The 22,213-nt window shown below is 36.8% G+C and overlaps 3 protein-coding genes, 1 long non-coding RNA gene and 4 other non-coding genes across 8 annotated transcripts; 6 read left to right on the forward strand and 2 right to left on the reverse strand.

Moving 5' to 3' along the window:
- The first annotated feature begins 1,615 nt into the window (after window positions 1-1,615).
- Window positions 1,616-2,176, forward strand: LOC111797411. The gene has a single exon (XM_023680398.1). It carries the CDS (start codon window positions 1,616-1,618, stop codon window positions 2,174-2,176), a length of 561 nt encoding a protein of 186 aa, XP_023536166.1.
- A 4,284-nt stretch (window positions 2,177-6,460) lies between these two features.
- LOC111797413 (heterodimeric geranylgeranyl pyrophosphate synthase small subunit, chloroplastic-like) lies at window positions 6,461-7,366 on the reverse strand. The gene has a single exon (XM_023680399.1). It carries the CDS (start codon window positions 7,364-7,366, stop codon window positions 6,461-6,463), a length of 906 nt encoding a protein of 301 aa, XP_023536167.1.
- Window positions 7,367-10,041: 2,675 nt separating this feature from the next.
- Window positions 10,042-15,736, reverse strand: LOC111796952. The gene is made up of 9 exons (XM_023679775.1): window positions 15,195-15,736; window positions 14,608-14,656; window positions 14,400-14,478; window positions 14,265-14,310; window positions 14,081-14,179; window positions 12,854-12,922; window positions 12,435-12,777; window positions 12,106-12,251; window positions 10,042-12,019 (listed from the first exon to the last, which is right to left on the reverse strand). The coding sequence occupies exons 1-9, from the start codon at window positions 15,666-15,668 to the stop codon at window positions 10,652-10,654; spliced, it is 2,673 nt and encodes an 890-aa protein (XP_023535543.1). The 5' UTR covers window positions 15,669-15,736; the 3' UTR covers window positions 10,042-10,651.
- Window positions 15,737-18,210: 2,474 nt separating this feature from the next.
- LOC111797611 lies at window positions 18,211-21,221 on the forward strand. Its single transcript, XR_002815562.1, has 3 exons — window positions 18,211-18,379; window positions 20,807-20,875; window positions 20,968-21,221. It is a non-coding gene; the product is annotated as an uncharacterized LOC111797611 (long non-coding RNA).
- A 214-nt stretch (window positions 21,222-21,435) lies between these two features.
- Window positions 21,436-21,508, forward strand: TRNAF-GAA. The gene has a single exon. It is a non-coding gene; the product is annotated as a tRNA-Phe (tRNA).
- Window positions 21,509-21,586: 78 nt separating this feature from the next.
- TRNAF-GAA lies at window positions 21,587-21,659 on the forward strand. The gene has a single exon. It is a non-coding gene; the product is annotated as a tRNA-Phe (tRNA).
- An 85-nt stretch (window positions 21,660-21,744) lies between these two features.
- Window positions 21,745-21,817, forward strand: TRNAF-GAA. Its single transcript has one exon. It is a non-coding gene; the product is annotated as a tRNA-Phe (tRNA).
- An 85-nt stretch (window positions 21,818-21,902) lies between these two features.
- On the forward strand, window positions 21,903-21,975 carry TRNAF-GAA. Its single transcript has one exon. It is a non-coding gene; the product is annotated as a tRNA-Phe (tRNA).
- The last annotated feature ends 238 nt before the right edge of the window (window positions 21,976-22,213 follow it).

Here is a 22,213-nt window from a genome sequence, read left to right on the forward strand (position 1 = left end):
AAAATTTTATATAAATTTGAGTAATGGTAATCTCATTTAATTTTAAAATTTAAAATTTAAAATATTAATTTTATCGTTTAAATTCTTCGAGGTTAATTAATATGTATTAAAAAAAATGGATTTAACTCATCATCACATCTAAAATCTAAATGGTTAGTTTTTATTTTTTAAAATCTTGTAAGTTTAATATGTATTTAAAAAAAAAATAAGTGCATATTTTATTTTTATGTTTATACATTAAAAAAAACATTTAATATTTTAATTTTTTTTTAATTCCACACAATAATGCCTAATTAATTAATTAATTAATTAATTAAAATATGATGTCAGAGATTAGTGGTTCTTAATTAAACTAAACCCAAAAATAGGCTCTCTAAATTATGATTAGTAAATTCATAAATTGATAAAGGAAAATAAATAAATAAATAAATAAAATCAAAATGGACGGCTCTAAATCCTAGCATAAAATAACATGATAATTAAACGACGATATATAATAATAATAAAGGAACTTTTTTAAAATAATAATAATAATAATAATAATGACATCATTATATATTTTATAACTCTATAATTAAATTGAAATAAATCAAACTTTATTGTTAATTAAAAAATATATCTCACATATGCACATATTTATTTTATTTTTATTTAATTTTGTAATTATTTTTTTTAAAAGTAAATTTTAATTTAATGTTTGAAAATAAATAATGGGTTAAATGTTATTATAAAACTTTAATTATATAAATTATTATTATTATTTATTTATTTATTTATTTATTTATTAGAAGGAATAGTGTGGAAATAGACATTATGTTTGGACATCCAAATGCGTTGAATGGCGGCTGCTCCAAATTGTGCACTTTCCACTTTTAAATTAGGAATGTTTCTCAATAATCATTACAAAAAAAAAATATTTTATTTTTTTAATTTTGATTTATTCACGTTTTAATTTTTGTTTTTCGCTCATCGACGTATGGAACGGAGAATTTAAACTACTGACTTTTTAATCGATGATATGTGTCTTAACTAGTTGAGATATGTTTATATTGACTAAATTTGTTGTTTTTTTTCGTCTGAAGCGTTCGTGGATTGAAGCATTTTTTAAACTCAACTCAATTGTTCTGATTATAAAAATTTTAAACTCAAATAACAATTAATAAACGAAACATAAATTTTTGGGTTTATTCAAATTTTTGTTTTTAATAAAAATAAAATGTTACGTAACTCAATTTCAATAGTTAAAAATTAATTTTAAAAGAGGTGTTAGAATAAATAATTACGAAAAAAATAAATATATGAATTGATAGTGGCAAGTAAAAATGTATATTTTAAAATTAAAAATAAATTCTTGTTTGGAACAAAAATGGAAATGAAATTAAGAATTATAATTGGAAAATAAAATAAGAATTTTAATTGGAAGAAAGAAACCAGAGAAAACGACGTCGTCTCCAGAAAGGTAAACACAGCGAATAACGACAGCGCCCCTTTTTCTCCTCCTTTTCTTCTCCATTTCCTTTTCGCTCTTTAAAAATCACTGTAATCTCTCTTCAAATTCCTCACAAAACCTCCTCCAAAAGCTTAAGATTCCACAGATTCATCTTCAATTCTAAACATGGCGGGCGGAAGAAATGGCGTAAGCAGGCAGAGCAGCGGTCTGTGGCGGTCTTTCAGAAACGGCGATTTCGAAGAAGAAGACGTCTGGGAAGTTCTCAAAGAGAAATCGAAAATGACTTCAAAAACCTCCGATGATTCGAGTTTCTTCTCCGATTCGTCGATTCTCGAAACCGCTTCCGTAAATCACCTTCTTCCGTCCGCTTCCAGAATGATTCCGAGGTCGAACGGTGGCGGAAATGCTCAGATTGCTTCAAGATCGGCTCCTCGATCGATTCCGCAGTGGTTCAAACCTAACGGAAGTATAAACCCTAGGAATTTCGCTTCGGAGCACGATGATTCTTGGAGCGATGGTGTTGCCAGTGACGGCGACGAAGAAGATGAGGAAGGATTTGATAACAGAATTCCGCCGCATGAATTGATTGCGAAGCGACGAGCTAGGGCTCAGATTTCGTCGTTCTCCGTGTTTGAAGGAATTGGAAGAACTTTGAAAGGGAGGGATCTGAGTAAAGTAAGAAACGCCGTTCTTAACAAAACTGGTTTTCTCGAATCGCAGTCATGAGCCTTGAGTGTTCTGTGAATAATCCCTTTTGGTGGGGGTAATTTTGACATTTCACATATTATTCTTATTTAATTTAGTTCTTAAATTTTTCACTCAAATATAAGTTATATGTTTTATAATTTTAATTATATTTCAAATTATTATTAAAATTATATATATTAACGAGAGGTTAGGTGAAAGATCTCCACAATGGTATGATATTGTTCATACCAATGTGTCCTGACTATGATAATATGTTATGAATCACAGATCTACACAATGTATGATACTGTCCCCTTTGAGCATAAGCTCTCATGGTTTTGCTTTGGGCTCACAATTCTTTGTTCGATATTTAAGGATTCTATTATCGTCATGCCTAAGTTTAGGGCATCACTCTGATACCATGTTAGGAATCACGGATCTCGGCAATGGTATGATATTGTCCACTTTGAGCATAAACTCTCGTGGCTTTGTTTTGGACTTTCCCAAAAGACCTCGTACCAATGGAGATGTATTTCTTTACTTATAAACCCATGATCATTCTCTAAATTAACCAATGTGAGACTCACTCTCAATAATCCTCTGCTCGAACAAAGTACACCATGCTCACAATTCTTTGTTCTATATTTGAGGATTCTATTGTCGTCGTGACTAAGTTTAGGGCATGACTCTTATACCATCATAGCTAAGTTTAGGGCATGACTCTTATACGATCATGGCTAAGTTTAGGGCATGACTCTTATACGATCATGGCTAAGTTTAGGGCATGACTCTTATACCCTCGTGGCTAAGTTTAGGACATGACTCTTATACCCTCATGACTAAGTTTAGGGCATGACTCTTATACCATCATGGCTAAGTTTAGGGCATGACTCTTCTAACATCATGGCTAAGTTTAGGGCATGACTCTTCTACCATCATGGCTAAGTTTAGGGTATGACTCTGATACCATGTTAGGAATCACGGATCTCCACAATGCTATGATATTGTCCACTTTTAGCATAAGCTCTTATGACTTTGCTTTGTGCTTCCCCACTCGTACCAACATAGATGTATTCTTTTACTTATAAACCCATGATCATTCTCTAAATTAGTTAACGTGGGACTCACTCCCAACAATCCTCAACAGATGATGGAATGTAATAGGTCAAAACGAACAATATTTACCCCGCTGTGAGCTTGGGCTGTCACAAATTGTATCAAAGGCAGGCCCAGGGCAGTGTGCCAGCAAGGACGCTAGGTCTCCCAGGGGTGGATTATGAGATCCCACATCGGTTAGAATACGTAACAAACCAAAACAAGAAAAAGATTGACGTCTCTATCTCTCGACCGTGAATATTTGGGTAAGTGTAGTTAATTTAATATATTTTTATAATATGGTTGGTTCAATCATGAAGCACAAAACCAATAATTTGATATCTTTTTTAAAAAAGGAGGAAATCATTCAAAGTTGGAATGCTACACTTTTGCAAATGGCATTGCAAGTAGCTAGTATCCATCAATCTCCCACATCTTTGTATTAAATTAAATTATATATTTTTTAAAGTTATATAAAAATTGACGATTTATTTTTATCGTATTTAAAAAAATATTCCCATTAAGAGATTTCGTAGGATTTGAGAATCCCGAGCAACGTCGTGATATAATGTTTTAACTAGCTTAACTGATCTGATTGAGAACCGAGGCTTTCACCGCTATCAAAATTATTGTAATATAATACAAAATCATAAATACATTAGGTGTTAAAAAATAAATGAGGATACGACGTGATCAAAATTGTTAAACCCGATAACAAATTATTGTATTAATTATTCGAATTCTTATGAGCTACAAGATGTCCACGGGATGAGAGGGACGAGGAAGTCTTTTTCATCCTTATCCCGATTAAATATTCCATTTATTTTTGCGAAAATCGGGAAGGAGAAACTCATGAGAAATGTTTTTTTTTTATTTTTTTTAAAATAAATAATTTCTCCTAGAAAAGCCATTATTTCTATTTTACCATATAATTTTTATTAAAAAGTAAACAAAAAAAATCAAATTTTAATACTATGACAAAAAAAAAACATTTAAAACGCGTCTGTCACGTGAAGCAACCAATGTGGGACATCACAATTCATCCCCTTCAGGGCCCCGCTGGCACTCATTCCTTTCTCCAATCGATGTGGGACATAACAATTCACCCCTTTCGAGCCCCTGCTGGCACTCATTACTTTCTCCAATCGATGTGGGACTCCCACCAACCGACATCACAATTCATCCCCTTCGAGGTCTCGCTGACACTCGTTCATTTCTCCAATCGATGTGGGACCCCCACCACATCCACCCCTTTGGGGCCAGCGTCCTTACTGGCACACCGCCTCGTGTCTACCCCCCTTCGAAGAACAGCGAGAAGGCTGACACATCGTCTGGTGTCTCACTCTAATACCATTTGTAACGACCCAAGCCCACCGCTAGCAGATATTGTCCTCTTTTTGCTTTCCCTCACGGGCTTCCCCTCAAGGCTTTAAAACATATCTCCTAGGGAAAGGTTTCCACACCCTTATAAGGAGTCCCGAACTTTATTGTTTTTACTTTTAATTTCATAAACTTTAACCAAAATAACAAAAATAAAATGATCGCCCAAAAAAATCATGAAAATATAATAATAAGATAAATAAAATATATATAAAAAATTAATTTATTATAATTTATAATAAACTAATTTTAAAATTTGTTAAAGAATTATAATAAAATGTGAAGCTATGATTAAATTTGTAAATTAGCTAATTAATTTTATAATTAAAAAATAATTAATTTTTAAGTCCAATAAATCAATATTAATTATGATATTATAACAAAATAAATTTGAGCCATTAAAATTTCCCACTTAAATATTAAAATTAATTCCCATCAATATTGTCATCATCAATGAAAGCAACTCATTACCTATAATTAATCCAAAATTCAAAGAAAAGTAGAACACTTTATTTTATGTTTGCCATTTCCCAAGGGTATTTAGGTCTTTTGGCGAGGTGAATAATTAAAGACGAGAAAATAAAATAGGGTTTAAATCTCGTTTTGGTTTCGGGATTTTCGATAATATCTTATCTTGGTCCCTGTATTATGAAAACGTTCATTTTAGTCCCGAAATAGAGATATTTCTTTTGTTTTAGTATCTGAATTTTCTAAAAATCCGTGTTTAGTCCCGAAACTTTTAACCGTTTTTGTCCTTGAATATTCGAACTACAAGTATTGGGTAAGCTAGTTTTCGGTGAAAATAAGAACATTGTGGGGGTTAGGAGTAAAGTATCCCGAAGTTGTTGCATCTCGTTGGGCGTGGAGAAACATTGGGAACCAAAATAGCTATCTTCGGAGCTGTTTCTTGTCTCGTCCCCCGCTCTCGGGACAAGATTGGTAAGCATACATACCTAGCTCAGCTATTAGACCCCCGGTTCTACTTAACTAAGCCCCGTCCTTGTACAAGGAGGAAGTCAATCCCACGAACTTGAATAACTTGCCGAAATGGAGCAGCTAAATAATGAAAGAAAAGAATGTCGTCGTAGGGTGTAAAACTTATAACGTTTCTAAAGACCGAAATGAGTTTTTTTTTAGAGACCAAAATGGACGTTATAAAAAGTTGAGGGACGGTTATTGTTATTGTTGGAAAGTTTAGGGACCAAAATTGTGAGATCTCACATTGATTGGAAAGGAAAACGAAGCATTTCTTATAAGGGTGTGGAAACCTCTCCCGAACATACGCGTTTTAAAAACCTTGAGGGAAAGCTCGAAAGGAAAAGCTCAAAAAGGACAATATCTGTTAACGGTGTGCTCGGGAAAAATCCGAAAGTGAAAGTTCAAAAAAGACAATATCTACTAGCAGTGGGCTTGAACTGCTACAAAAATAAAATAAATATGAACTAACCCCGTAACACCAAATCAAGAATTGGATAATACGAGGACATACCCTGTACCAAACTTTGATACCCTTAACACGTGCCCTATCAAATACCCCACGTCTAAATTTATCATATGAAAATTACCGTATTATCCAAACTCACCGACCAAACTAGCCCAACATTTTGAAAAGATACCACGGTCCCATGTGGTTGACTCCTATGTAATTGACTTTCAAATTCATATCAGATTTAAACATACCAACTGAATACACTGTTAATACGATTTACAGTGACTTCAGAGCTCGTTTATTTTACGAGACCCTTAAAAAACGACGCGACCCACGACATAAATTTTGTTTCCTTAGTACAATAAAAGAGATACGAAGAATTTGAACGTTCAACCGAGATATACAGTTACAAATTTACACTAAAGCCCCTCGAAATCGAAGAAATTACACATTTGATCCACTTTTTGTCCTTTGAAACCCTCCAATTCCTTGAAAGCCAAAGCCTTCAACTCCTTAATTTTCTCTCTTTTTCTCTCATTTTCTTTCCCTCCAAACACTTTCTTTGACAATCCCTTCACCATTCCCACAATTCTTCCATACTTCCTCATCTTCTCTATTTCCTCTTCACTTCCACCTCCCAATATTGCCCCACACGCGCCTCCACGCGCGTGTAGCTCACCTTCCGTCATCTCGATAACTTCCTCCGCCGCCGTCACCTCCTCTAATTCCTTGAATTGTCCCCCAATCCACCCCTCCGACCCCATCGCCCGAGCCATTTCCACCATCACGCGGCGAACCCGCTCCGACCCGCTCTCGCTCAAGTCACACGATCCAGCTAGAATCTCAAACCCAATCGGAGCTATTCCAACACCAGTCAGCAGCTGGATGTTCGGGCCATAAACACGGTCAACCACGGCGGCGTTTGAAATCCCACGCGCCGTCAGTGGAGGATACTCCCGAGTGTACGTCGCTGCATAGATGAGCTGGAGCGCGGTAGCTGCCGCCATAGCTTGGTCCCGATGGCCGCCGACGAGCTCGCAGGCAGCAATACACATTGCTGCAGCGGAATTTCGTGGGGCGGAGAAGACAAAATGACCCAATGGCTCGTATACTGCCGGTGGGTCCTTCGCAATAATGACCCGCCGGAGATGATCGTCAATATCTTCATTTATCGCCGCCCAGTACGACGGAGTGATCTGCGACATGACCACCGTCGCCCTCGCCGGAGCTCGGAAATAAACCGCCGGACGGAGCCAATTCGAGTTTGGGAACTTGGGTAGTGATGGATTTCCATGAAGTTGCAGAAGATTGAGAGAAATCGCCATTAGAGATCAAATTAACCAAAACAGAGAGAAACAGAGAGAAACAGAGAGAAACAGAGATATGAAGATCTAATGGGTTTTTGGGACATTTATGGATGTGCCATGTTTGAATGTTTGGTCATAAATCTTTGTCGTTTATTTATTTCTTTATGATTTTAAATTCCGACATTTTTATATAATCAAAATGAACATATTTTCCACATTATAGTGATTTTTTCTTTGAATTTTCGATGTTTTTGTTGGCAAGTGATCATCAAATAGTTGCATTTTGGAACAGTCAATTTGTCGGAAATTTGTGGAGAATGTGATATACCCAAATTTGATAAGTGCATGTGCTTGTCGAGTGAGACGGGTTGTTAAATTTACAGGGCTCGAGTGTTGAGTTGAGTTCGTAAGTTTAAAAAACTGAAACTTACCGCTAGTACACATTATCCTTTTTGGTCCGTTACGTATTGCCGTCAGCTTCACTGTTTTAAAACATGTCTATTAAGGAGAGGTTTCAACATGTTTGTAAGGAATGTTTTGTTCCACTCTCCAATGTGGGGTCTCACGATCCACCTCTTCGGAGCCCAGTTTCGTTCTCCCCTCCAACTAGTGTGGGATCTCACAATAGATCTGTGTTTCGGGTGCAGAGTTGTTTACAGTGTGTTTGGAGTGCAGAGGTAATTAACCTAAACTTCTAAATTTGATTTTCGATGGGCTAACCATTCAATTAAAAATAAATTTCAACGAATAAACGTAAATGAATATATGGATATTTTATGATTGATGCACGTATCAATTTTAATTGAGATAGTTTGTGTGAACGGTATACATGATTATCAAACACTAATTAAATGGCCAGCAAGGAACTAACCACATGCTTCCCAAAGTTCAATTTAACAACCAACGAGCGACAAAATAAATCCTTCCGAAAATAAATTTATCAGTCACAAAATAGCCAAGTTCCTAACATTAGATACAAATGCTAAATATCAGCTTCTTTTTTATATCCAAACTAGCTATGAATAACAAAGAACACCGAGGTGGAGGTCATCGGTTACGGTTAGAGAATCGAAAAAAATATAGCTAAATAGAGGACGATACAAGAAAGGTCCATTTTTAACCTATAAATATAGCTAAAAATAATAATGATACATAATTATAACTTCAAAATATATATATATATATTTCACATTTTTAACGTAAAAAAGGTCAATTTGTTGACTTTGGTCAAAGTAAACTTATGATGTTGGTGTTTACCAAACTATTATGACCTTCGAAACTAAAATTGAAACTTTCACCAACCACAATAAAAGCTATATAGTTTTTATTAAGCTTAAATTATATATAACTTTATATTCAAAAATTAACGAGCAAAATTGATGAGAATGAAAGGTCGGAATACCGAGAGAAGATGCATATAAAAAGTTAGATCAATATCAATCTGAATATAACTTAATGAATAAAACACGAATTATAATCTCAAAAGTTGATGGTTCGATCTTTCATCCACGCCATGAAAATGAGAAAAAAAAATCAATTTATACCCATAAATTTTAGGAGTTTTATTATTTGTAAATCCATTTAGAATTGTTGGATGAAAGTCTCACGTCGGTTAATTTAGGGAATGATGATGGATTTATAATCAATGAATACTATCTCCGGAATGAGTGAATTTATAATCAATGAATACTATCTCCGGAATGAGGCCTTTTGGAGAAGCCCAAAGCAAAGCTATAAGAGCTTATGCTCAAAGTAGACAATATCATACCATTGTGGAGAGTCGTGTTCATCTAACATGGTATCAGAATCATGCCCTAACTTACCCATGTCAATAGAATCCTCAAATGTCGAACAAAGTCCCACATTAATAATCGATTAATAAGAGGAGACATACTTTGTTCGAAGGAAGGTGTTGGATGAAAGTCCCACATCCGCTACAATATCATACCATTACCATTGTGAAGAGTCGTGTTCATCTAACAAGAATGACCGTTAAAATGAAGCTTTTTTTTTTTTAATTATAGAGATTAATAAGAGGGAGTAACATAAAAAAAAAATTTAATAAATAAAATGGTCAAATAATAATAAGAAGGAGAAGAAAAGAAGACAGACATGAATATAATTATAAGATTTATAAAAATAACTAATTGAGACCTAATATTTAAAAAAAAAAAATCGACCATTTTCAGTTCATATGAACGTATGAAAATTAAAATTAGACATTTAAAAATATAGAGAAAAAAATAGAATGAAATTCTAAGTCGATTGACCAAACTGATATTTTAACCTAAAATAAATTCACCAATAAGCTCGGAGGCGGGAAAAATTAACACAACATATATTAGTCCAATGAGGCACATTGTTGAACAATCAATAACCGAAATCAAAATGTGGCAACACAATCTATAAATATGTTATATTCTCGACTAGAACGTCAAAAGTTTAAATGCTATGCAACAAATCTCAATCGAAATCAATCACAATTCAAACGTAATCTCTGTTAGATAAGGCCTTTTCATCCAAACATGGAGTTTCGAATTTCATATCCAATTTAAACTCAGCTTATCATCAATCAAATCATATGAATATCCAGTTTTTAAAAGCATCTACCATATCAGAGAAGTGGATGAACACCCCCCTCCCCCTCCTCGAAATCAGAGAGGACATGGTGAGGCAATGAACAATCAAAATCATGGCAGAAACACAGCATGAATGGAATACAATAGTTACAACATTATGGCATTGGTGGGTAAATCTTGCAGCAAGAACACTACATGGGAAGTGGGATTTTATCAAAGTAATTACAGAGATCTAATTCATTCATTCATTCATTCATTCATCCATCCACCTATGACTATTCTATTCTACAAGGCAAAACTAAACTTGTATCCTCAATTTGTCACATAAGAAACTTTTCAGCACCTCACAACAATTGACACAAGCAAATCAATTCCCTTTTTCTTTCATTTTCAATGGTGGGGGGAAGTACCTATTAGCTGGGACCAGTCTGGGACTCTCTTCAGGGCAGCAGAAGCATCGCACATCCAGCTAGATATTGCTTGTTGTGGACATTCCACGGTCCCAATATATAAATTAGGACGAGTTCTCCAACCTATTAATACAAGATTGAAGACGGGTTAGATTTTCGAGTTTGTTCAGAATGCAAACAAACCGTCTGTGTTGTACAGATAATCTGTTTGTTCTCATATTCGGTGCGACATAGATTGATGGTTGTCTCAGTTTTATCCCCAATGGTTGCATTGTTTCTAGTAAGAATCTTGTTCACATGACTGGCTCTCACTTTTAAAGTTGCAAGGCCAGGTCTGGCTGCTGGGAGTCGACCAAAACACTAGACGATTGTTTCACGGGAGACCCGGGTGATTGAAAACCGATATTCAAGTCGGGAGGGAGCATTTCCTGTTTCTTCCTTGGCTGGTTATGTGGGCTGAGAGCTCGCCATGTCGACTGCAACTGGAACTTAGACATGTCAGCTTGGACTAGCTGAGGGTAAATCATGGACCGGTTTTGCAGCTGTTGTTCATTTGGTACAAGAGAAGCTTGTGAAACAAATGGCTGCATAGGGAAATTGTTCCTCTCAGATAGAAGCTGATTACCTCCAGCACGAAACTCCCCCCATGCTCGTGCCATTTGCGGATGAAATTCCCGAGCTGGATTATACAGCGAATCTGCAGAGATTTGATTTTTAGGTGTGGAAGTATCTCTGACTTGTTTAAACCCTCCAGCCCCAATCGACATCCACGCACGAGAAGCTACTGCTGCAGCATTATTCGAATCGTCTCTCATAGCAGAAGGGACTGATGACAAAACTGGCGGAGAATCACATGAAGATTGATTGGATGAGTTCTCTTGTTTTGGGGCTCTTTCAGACATCATTCTCATCAATTGCACTGGCTTACCAGGTCCCAGATCCTGTCCATGGGAAGTTGCCACAGGGGCTGTTTGAGAAGGCAAGCTAGACGACGATAAAGCAGCCCGTGGACTATTCAAACAATTGCTCGGGAATTTCCCATTAGGCAATCCACCAGTTGCAACACCATTAACACCGGGCAGTTTATAAGGCGCAGATTGAACAAGATTTAAGTTTACCGACGACATATCTCTAGACCTAGACGTAGTCATATTCGAATTGGTTGGAAGTTGCTTCTCTACACCAAGATCAACCTTATTTTGTCTTGGTGAAGGCAAGGAATTTACCTCGACTTGCTTTTTAACCTTCTCTACCTCAGTAAAATTCTTGGTCTGCAGGTTTTGCTGTGGAGATGGACCAAGATTTGGGGTGGTGGACCTAAGGAAAGATGATTTCCCATCTAAGGTGGATCCTCTAGCAAATCCATTCACTTCTGTACATGGTGCACTAAGAGAATGTTCCATCTTAGGCAAAGGAGTATCTGAAGGCTTTCCATCCTTTCTAAATTCTCTGGTAGAATGCAAGTTACGATTTAAACCAAGTTCCTTCTGCTTGTGGTTCTCAAACATTAATATAGGAGTTGGAAGTGGCTCGTATTCTCCAACCCAACCACGTCCGAATTTACATCCAACAGGTACGACCTGCTCAATCCTCTGGGAGGCAACTTTCCAAGCGATAGGACCGAGTGTTGCAGCAAATCGAGCCAGACTCTTAGCATAGGCATACTCCGCATGAAGCCCAACCTGATTTCCAATACAGACAGAAAAAACACATGAAAATCAAAGGATAAGACCACCCACAAGTAATAGCAGAGACCAAGAGACGATACCGGAACAAGCTGTCTTATTTCATCCTCGAAGGTTGAAAATATTGACTCGGATCGTGGCGCAGGTGAATTAGATATGTTGTAAGTTGCACGGCGGTTGTCGTCAAGCACAGACGTCTTTCTTCCCAATTTACCTAGAATACCCTTTCCTATAAAAGTGACATTAACAAGAACTGATTAGGACAAAATAATTTGCTTGCAGAGTGGATTTAATCATGAATCAAGCAGATATATTGGATATATGTCTCAGAGATATCTCAGGGATTTTCATAGATAGTTCAAAACTAGACTGCATTGGTTCCTATTGATAAACGTCTCATTATTCAGAATACCTGAGAAGAGCTCTTCAGCCTTGTCCTGATTAGTAGTATCAAAGAAGGAGGAACTACCCTCTACTTGCCCATCAATATTATTGCTAGGTACCTCACAGTTAACACCATGGATCGGATTCGAACCGTTCTGTACATCTCCTGTGGCAGCAAGGGTTGCACCTGAGGAAAAATCAGATCCAATGGGTTCCTGCAAAGTCCTGAAAAAGGGTTTCTTTGGTGGTTGTTTCTTGATGTACGAATTCGATTTTGTACTCTGCTCCAATTTCAACTCTTTCTCAGAGCGTTCGACTTCAATTCTTACCCTCTCGAATTTCTTCTTGGCTAGCTCTTGAATGGAACGTGCCTTTACGAAAACAAGTATATTCACTAACTGAGAAGATAGGAAAACAAAGAAATTTGAAAAATTAGAATCATTATACCTGTTTGTGGTAAATGGTTTCTGGTGAATTGTACTGCATTGCATTTGAGCATATAAGAAAAACATCGCTCTGCATCCAAGAAGCTCAATGATTAAAAAAGTATACGAAACCCGAACTCGAGCATTGTTTCTTAAAACAGTCAAAATACTGAATTACGTTCAGAATAGAATGCAAGGCACAGCATAGAGGCAAAGCATTGATCATTTGATGGTCAATATACACGCAAAATGCGAAAGGATAAGAAGCCCAACTGAAATCCAGTAAGCCAGAAGATCTTCAAAATGACTAGCCAGCCAACTAGAAGCCGTGAAACAAACTAAATCTAAAGTTTCCCCATACACTCCTATTGTCAAGAGTCTTCCATTCCAAGTTCGTCTCCGAAAAGTGAAACATAGCAGAATCATTTGAACTTTTCTCCATGAACGGAAGACACCAATTTCAAACTCGGGTAAGAATGTCGAAAGGCAGAGACAGTTTGTATTTGAAACCAAACTACAAATACGAAGACATACAAAAACGAGAGACGGGGTGCAAGGTGATCCTGCAGAAGTATGGAAACTTCAATAGACCCAGAAGAGAGTACAACCAAATTAAACGAGCGAGAGACGGGGTCCGAGATCTGATATCACCATTCAAGATTAGATGAAAGTCAGCTGGATTGAAGATTAGCAGGCTTGAGTAGGCCTAGAAGAGAGTACAACCAAATGAATTTCCACCCTATTGGAATTTCTAACCTTCACTAACTGAGCGAACACTTGATCAGAATTAAAGATTAGCAGGCATGTTATCATCAACCCTTGAAAAACAAAGATCCATTTTGCAATCAATGGTGGTTTTATATGTTGGCCTGGGGTTCTTAAGGTAACCACTCCCCCCCTCCTCCCCCCCAAACCCATAATAAAGAATGACAAGGAAAGGAGTAAGAAAGAAAAGAGAAAAGATCAGCCGTCAACGTACAAAAGCAATGATATTCTGACAAATGTTCCAACCACACTCAAAGGAGACAAAGAAACACGGTACTGTCAGGCACATTAACACATCCAATGAAGGGATGAATCCTTCTCAGGCACCATGTTCGTCGCTAAGTCACCTCCCAACTAACCGTTGGATCGTCAAAGGCTGGGAAAAGCCAGGACAAGTTTTGGATCCCAAAATTCAGCAAACGGAAAACCTCAAACGCACATGTATGTAGAACAAAACTGTCTAACCAAAGAATTGGACACCCACCTCAAACTGTTCCAGAATTGAATATGATCCATTGGCCAACTTATTCCTCACGGTGGCAAAGTCCATAGGATGCTCAATGACATCGTGATAATCAGGAAGCTACAAGAACAAACATTACTTCAAATTTGGAACCTGAGGAACGCTGAAACAACCACTTAAAAAGAGAGGGAGGAAAATCGCAGACCTCTTCAGGATCAACTGGTTCAGCATAAACACCATAGGTATCCTTCCTGCCACCAATTCAGATGTTAATTCTAGAAAAAATTGAATTTCACATATAACAAAATCCAAAAGAGACAGAGATCAATTCCCCCCATACTTCTGGAGCTTGTCAAGAATCAACTCCAATGTCTTCTTATCAGGTAATGGTAACCCGGATGATCGATCTGAGGGAGTCCCTGATCAAAGAAACATCCCACATTAAACAAATCCAATTCAAATATGAAGCTCAAAGATAAAAAACAGACAAATTAGGAATTAACCCACAAACTAGAATCACAAATTCAATTTAATAAAAGAACACAAACCAGGAACAGAGTCGGACCCTTTTGAGCCCACCTTCCTCCTTCCCCTTTCCTGTCAAAATCCATTATGTCAAACAAAAGGTATGATGAATCAAACTCATAAATTGGTATACAGCACGAGTGATAAACAAGTATAGAAAGAGACAGAGACAGAGACATAGACAGATAAGGCAGACAACATGGAAAGATAGAGAGAGAAAGATTAAAATTGAGAGATTTGAGGGAATGGTGGAGAGAGAAAGGTGGGAGAGTGTGATCAGATTCTGTAGGGGTGTTAGTTTTTGACAGTTGACCTCAAAACCCTTCATACCTCACAAATCCCCGACACATTTCAAAGACCTAGTGAGAGAAAGTGAAACGGAAATTCAAGAAATGGAAAAGGAGTAAGAGTAATTTTGAATTCTGGACCAGTTGCATAAAAATCTCAGTGATCTCAGCTGAGCTGGACACTCCTCTCTCTGTTAAAGCAGACACTTCCCAAATCCCACTCTGTCTCATTCCCTCACATTCCTCAATCTCTCTTGTTCATAATCTCTATTATATTCCTCTCTTCCAACAGATCCATCCATGGCGGTGTTCTTGTTAAGTACCTCATCAATGTCATCGTCTTCATTTTCATCTCCACGAATTTGATCGTCGTAGTCTTCATCTTCATCTTCTTCTTCACCACCACCACCACCGCCGCCAATCCTCCTCTTCTTCAATGGCTTCCTCTCAGGTTCGTCATCTTCCCATTCCGACGCAGACGAACCATACTCCGGCGCGTGTACATCACGCGTTCCTGACCTAGCAAGTCGAGACATCGGAGATAGATGCGTTCCATCTCTACCTTGATTCAACTTCACAACAAGCTTCAACTTCTTCTCTCTCCTCCTCTCGTCCTCTTCCTCATCCTCATCGTCTTCTTCAAGAAAGTCGTCAAAATCCACGTTGTACCTCACATTCCGGCGACGGAGACTCCTCCGCGGTTCAGATTCCGACGATGTCAAACCTCCACCGGACCGCCGTGCCAGATCTGCCTTCGATGGTCTACCTTTCTTCTTCCTCTTCACGATCTGACCCATCCCTTTCCCTCTCTTTCTCTCACTACGAATTTTTTTCTCTCTAGAACTCTCTCTCTCTTTCCCTCACTCTTTTGCTTTGGTACATTAATTTCGATGCTGGTTTGGCTTTTTCGTGAGGCACCTGTGAGGTCCGAACCTAAACCGAACCTCAGCCTCGGCTCCCGAACCTAAGCCTCGGTCCTTCAGGATCAAATTTTTCATTTCCCCCTTTTTCCCTATTTTAACCCTTATGCGTAAAAACGGTGCTCTTGGAAGACGGCGTACAGTGCTGCCCGCTGCCCGTTTTAGCTTCCGTGTTGCTTTTTCTCCTGCCCGCGCTTCTATGTGCTTTCAGCGCGTGTTGTACACGCTCTGATATTTTAGATTCCTTTCACCCATCCGACACGGAAATAAATAAATAAATAAATAAAATCTGCCAATTATTTCTAATTTCTCGACGAATTATTCAATGAAAATTTAATAAAAATTCGAGAAATTTCCTTTTTTAAATTTATTAATAGTGAAAAAATATTAATTAAATAATTAAATTTTCTTTTAAAAAAATTATTATTGGGCTTTAATGGGCCAGTATTAATATCCCATGTGGCCCAATTTTAATTATTTCTTTTGCAGATTTTCCGTGCTCTGCTTTTATATAGCAATTGTTGCAATTATGAGCTTGCTTTTTTAGTATGCATTAAAATTTTTATATTTTAATATATAATAAATGTATTTAAATTTTATATTAAATAATTTATTGGACTCTGCTATGAAATTAAAATTCGTAGCAAATTTTAAATTCGGAGGAATAGCTAATTACTTACCAATTGCTCGCACGTTTTTGGACAGAAGACTAAATTACGATGATCGAGGACAGGCATTTTAACCCCGTTTATTAACCTACATGCCGTAGTTGCTGTCACAGAGCTAGCCGTAGCTTCTTTCTCGAGTCCCACGACCGTATATTTTTTTTAACCCATTGATTCTAATAATGACCATTTGTATTTTTTTTCATTAATATTGTATTAATTATAATTATCCAAAACAAGAAGGTGATTAATTACACACACAAAAAAAAATTAAAATATATTTTTTTTAATTTATTCCAATTACGTTGAATATTAATAAATTGCTGTAATTTTCGTGGAAAACACGCGCGAGTCAGGCGAGTGAGAGCTGATTTTCAACTATTATTTGACAAATTAAAGACGAAAGTGACTGTGGGTCCCAGTCCAACCCAGCATTTTGACCAAACCACCACTGGATATATTATTTTACGCCTCTTCTGTACAGGACATTTTCGTCATTTCCTATCCTTCTGCCTTCTATTTTACTCATTCGCAACGTGGCGTTATCATAACCGTTCTTTTATACATTTTGAGTTGTTTTGTATTCCTCGAACGGCTGCGATGACGCCACGAGGACTGAAGTTATTTCATGTGGGACCCACTGTGGAATTATAAAAATAAAGTTAATTGTTTTTTCTTTCTATTTTATTTTAGGGTCAAATCGTAGAACTGACTAAAATATTTATTTTCCAATAAATATTTAATTTGTTTTAATTAATATTTGTTATAAATTTAATTCCTGTAATTCACAAAGTCGTACACTATACCTTTGAAAAGTCTTCGTAATTAAAAAAAATGGGTTAAAAAATTATATTTTAATCTTAATTTTAATTTATATTTTAATTTTTTATACTTTTAATAAATCTTAAAACTTTTATTTTTATTAAAAATTAATTCTATTACCATTTTATCTATATTTACATAAAATAATTTCTACAATGAAATTTATTATTATTATTATTATTATTCAACAACAAAAATTTAACGTTTATTAAAAATACCATGGCTAAATTTTAAAATTTATTAAAAGAAAAAATAAATAAAATTTTAAAGCCTAAAATACCAATAAACTAAATACCGAATAAATAAATAAATATATATATATATATAATTTTAAAATTTAAACTCATACACGATAACTATAAGAACAAGTTTCAAAGTTTGGTTAAATAATAAGAACAAAGTCATAACCTTTATAAAGCTCGATGAATTAAATTTATTCTAAATTATAAGCACGGTAGTTATAATTTAATAAAAAAAAAACATTTAATGCACGAATCCAATGCAGGTAGATTCGCATCAGGTCGAGTTGGTATACTCGAAGTTGGCAAGACCATGTTCGGGTTCCTAGCAAAAGTGGGCCCAATCAATGTGCTATGACGGTTTGCATGGTGTTACGAGCATCAAACCATCTAAAAGTCACGACCAAAACTATTTATATACCGTTTATAAATTAAAGTATTAACGATTAATTTTTTTTTAATATTTTTCTAAAATCTTATGATATAACGCTCGACAATTTTTTATTATTATTATTATTTTTTTTAATATAAAAAAATTAAATATTTTTTTTTTTATATTATTAAAGGAATTATTTGTTAAATAAGTTTAATATATATTTTTTTTATTTTCTTTTAATTTTTAAAATATTATTTAAATTTTTTAAAAGTTGGAAGGTTATTTTTACTCCGCGCGACATGACCGTAGCATCTGCTTCTTCGTCTTCATCCATGGAGAAGCTGAAGTCGGCGATCGGAATCGCCTACGGAAGGGACCACGCTAAGCTCTCTCTCTCTCCTTCCTCTACTTGGCGTCTTCTCTCTACAAGCTCCGTCTGTCCCTTCGTCGCCACTTCTACCTCTACGGCGTATTTTGCAAGCACTGGTAAGAGTTGGATCTCATTTGAACTGTTTGATCACCGCTTCTTATTGTTTTTATTGATCGACGTTAGGATTAGGATTTATTAGATCATAGTGAACAAATTTGGCTGAATACGCGGCCAATTCCTGGTCTGAATGTTGTTTTCTGTTCGGTTTCTTAGTGGCATTGAAAGATTTTTTGGAATTTGGGAGCACGATTGAGTTGCTCGAGCCCTAGATTTTTTGTTTTTGCAATGATTTTGTTTCATAAGTGACGAGAAGCTTGGGATCGATGCAATGGATTGAAATAAAATTTGTTTTTCTGTTATTGAATTGCAATAGCCTTGGATTTGTTGATGTTTATTGTATTGTTGTAGTTCGTATTGACATCTGTTGATATGAATGCTGTCTGTTCCAGTCATTAGTATTGGGAATTTGACTTGGGAGGCCGGTTATGTATCGCCGTTAGCCTCATGGTTTTAAACGCGTATGTTAGGGAGATGTTTTCACACCTTTATGAGGAATGTTTTATTCTTCTCCTCAACCAATGTGGGATCTCACAATCCAACTCTCTTGAGGATCAGCGTCCTAGCTAGTACACTGTTGGGTGTTTGGTTCATATACCATTTAGCTCACGGCGAATAGATATTATCAACTTTGGCCAATCTTATGGTTCTAAAGCGCGTCTTTCGTAGTTAAGTAGCGGAACCGGTACTCATCCAGTTACTATCCTCTTTAGGCTTTTCCTTCCCGACTTCCTCTCGAAGTTTATGGACCTTATGGGCTTCTCCATTTCAGGTTTGTTAGAGAAAGGTTTCCACACCCTTACAAGAAATGCTTAGTTCCCCTCTCGTTGTTATAATCTCCGAGGATCTTGATTGAGCATCCTACTTTAACATAACAATCAACTACAATCAACTACCTCTAGAGAAGATAGTGAAGTAAGCAGCCAGTTTAGTCTTGGTGATGCTTCAAGAATTCGTTGTTTCTTGATGATAGAATGCAATTACATCATCTTCTGATGGTTAGTTATTAATAATACTTTCACGGTGGGTCATGAGTTAGGTCGAAAATGTAACGGCCTAGATCCACCACTAGCAGATATTGTTTTCTTTGGGTTTTTTCTTTCGGACTTCTCCTTAAGGCTTTAAAACGCATCTGCTAGGGGAAGGTTTTCACACCCTTATAAATGGTGGTTTTGTTCTCCTCTCCAACCAATGTGGGACATCACAATGCATAGGATAGTTGTTTTCCATTCGTAGTATAGGTTAGTATAGGTTGAATTTCATTTGCATTTATAGTATAGGTTAGTATAGGTTGAATTTCCGTTTGCATCATTAGTATAGGTTAGTATAGGTTGAATTCCCGCTTGCATCATTAGAATAGGTTGAATTCCCGTTTGCATCGTTAGTATAAGTTGAATTATAATCGCATTAATAAATCATAGGTTAGTATAGAACATTTATTTCAGAGTTGTTTTTCGTTTTTTTCCCTTGTATTTGTTATTCATGATAAGAGCCATTTAAAGTAAATTCCGCGTTAGTAATGACCTTAGATTAAATAAGTAAAAATGTAGGGTCGTTGCAAATTGTATCAGAGCGAGACACCGGACGATGTGCCAGCCTTCTCGCTGTTCTCCGAAGAGGGTAGACATGAGGCAGTGTGCCAGTAAGAACGCTGGCCCTAAAGAGGGGTGGATTTGAGGGCGGTCCCACATCGATTGGAGAAAAAAAAGAGTGTCAGCGAGGATGCTAGGCCCCGAAGGGGGTGTATTGTGATGTCCTACATTGGTTGAGGAGAACAAACCTCCAGATATAAGGGTGTGGAAACCTTCCCCTAGCAAACGCGTTTTAAAGCCTTGAGGGGAAGCCGGAAAGGGAAAAGCCCAAAGAGGACAATATCTGTTAGCGGTGGATCTGAGCCGTTACAAAAAATGTGTAACAGCCCAAGCCCAAGCCCACGCCTACGCCCACGCCCACGCCCTTGTAAGAAATGTTTCGTTTCCCTCTACAACCAATGTGTGATCTCACAAAAGGTGACCGACAGAATTAGTAGTATGGATAGATCATCGGGCACTTACAATACAAGAAGGATTGATTTTTTACAAGGTTTTTATGTTGAGATTTTTTGAAAGTGGGTTTGTGCTACAGATTATTGACTGTGCACCATGACTTGGAGATCGTTGTGTTCAATGGGATAACATTATGGGGGAAATTATTACCAGTTGGACCTTTAAGAGAACCATAAGCTGTACTCCAGAGAGCTGGCACTGCCATTATTCATCATGCAAATATGGTAAAGAATGTGTTTGGGAACATTTTCTAACAGTTTAGTGTCATGGGTTTCTGCCATTGGCTCTGCTGATGCTTTTGAGTAGACAATGCATTTCTGTCATCTTATCCATTTTGTACCGTATTGTTCTCATTTGCCATTGGAAAATCGTTTGCTGCAGATAGGAGCATATCAGGTTGATCGACTTGACTCGACTTCTTCAGTGACCATCACGATAGGAGCATATCAGGTTGATCGACTTGACTCAACTGAACTTGACTTTTTCAGTGACCATCACGATTGTAACATAACATGTTGATCGACTTGACTTGACTTCTTCAGTGACCATCACGATAGGAGCATATCATGTTGATCGACTCCACTCAACTTGACTTCTTCAGTGACCATCATGATAGGAACATATCATGTTGATCGACTCGACTTCAGGGACCATCACGTGCATCAAGACAGGGTAACTATTCTTCTGCTCCGAGTCTGTAAGATCATGTCACCTCCACAAACATCCCGTACTACTACCAATGCACTTGTTTAGAATTTTTTAAAATTACTTATTTGTCCTCGTTATGATATCAAATGGAGCCTAAGGTATATATTCTCAGTTCAAAGGTCGGAGATTCAAATTTTCAATCAAGGGAACAAAAATAAAAGATAAAAGAAAAACTTTTGTGAGACTCTATTACATTACCGGATTGAACGGTAAACAAAGAGGAAAGATGAAAAACATTCAAAATTTTGAAAATTAAAAATAAAATGAATAGTTAAATAGATAGTAGCACAGGTTTCAACAATGCGGGGATAGCTCAGTTGGGAGAGCGTCAGACTGAAGATCTGAAGGTCGCGTGTTCGATCCACGCTCACCGCATAACTTTTCATTACTGTTTGTTTTCTGTTTTAACGACACGTGTCAAATACGATTTCAAGTAATGCAGGTACCAACAACGCGGGGATAGCTCAGTTGGGAGAGCGTCAGACTGAAGATCTGAAGGTCGCGTGTTCGATCCACGCTCACCGCATAGTTTTTCATTACTGTTTGTTTTCTGTTTTAACGACACTTGTTATATTTTTAATGTGATTTCAAGTAACGCAGATACCAACAACGCGGGGATAGCTCAGTTGGGAGAGCGTCAGACTGAAGATCTGAAGGTCGCGTGTTCGATCCACGCTCACCGCATAGTTTTTCATTACTGTTTGTTTTCTGTTTTAACGACACTTGTTATATTTTTAATGTGATTTCAAGTAACGCAGATACCAACAACGCGGGGATAGCTCAGTTGGGAGAGCGTCAGACTGAAGATCTGAAGGTCGCGTGTTCGATCCACGCTCACCGCAAAACTTTACATCAATATCGTTTGTTTTCTGTTTTAACGACACGTGTCCGTCCTTTTTTAATGGGCTTTCATTTCATTATACGTGAATTTGGGCCTACATGCATGCGACTCCAGGCCTTAAGGAGCCCATATTCATTGGAAATTGTGCTCTTAATGGATATATAAATAATAATAATAGTAATAATAACTTTAAATTAATAATACAACTATATTATTATTTGCGCAGTCTTTATTTATTA

The sequence above is a fragment of the Cucurbita pepo genome, chromosome LG06 (assembly GCF_002806865.2).
Source record: "Cucurbita pepo subsp. pepo cultivar mu-cu-16 chromosome LG06, ASM280686v2, whole genome shotgun sequence".
Taxonomy (NCBI): domain Eukaryota; kingdom Viridiplantae; phylum Streptophyta; class Magnoliopsida; order Cucurbitales; family Cucurbitaceae; genus Cucurbita; species Cucurbita pepo.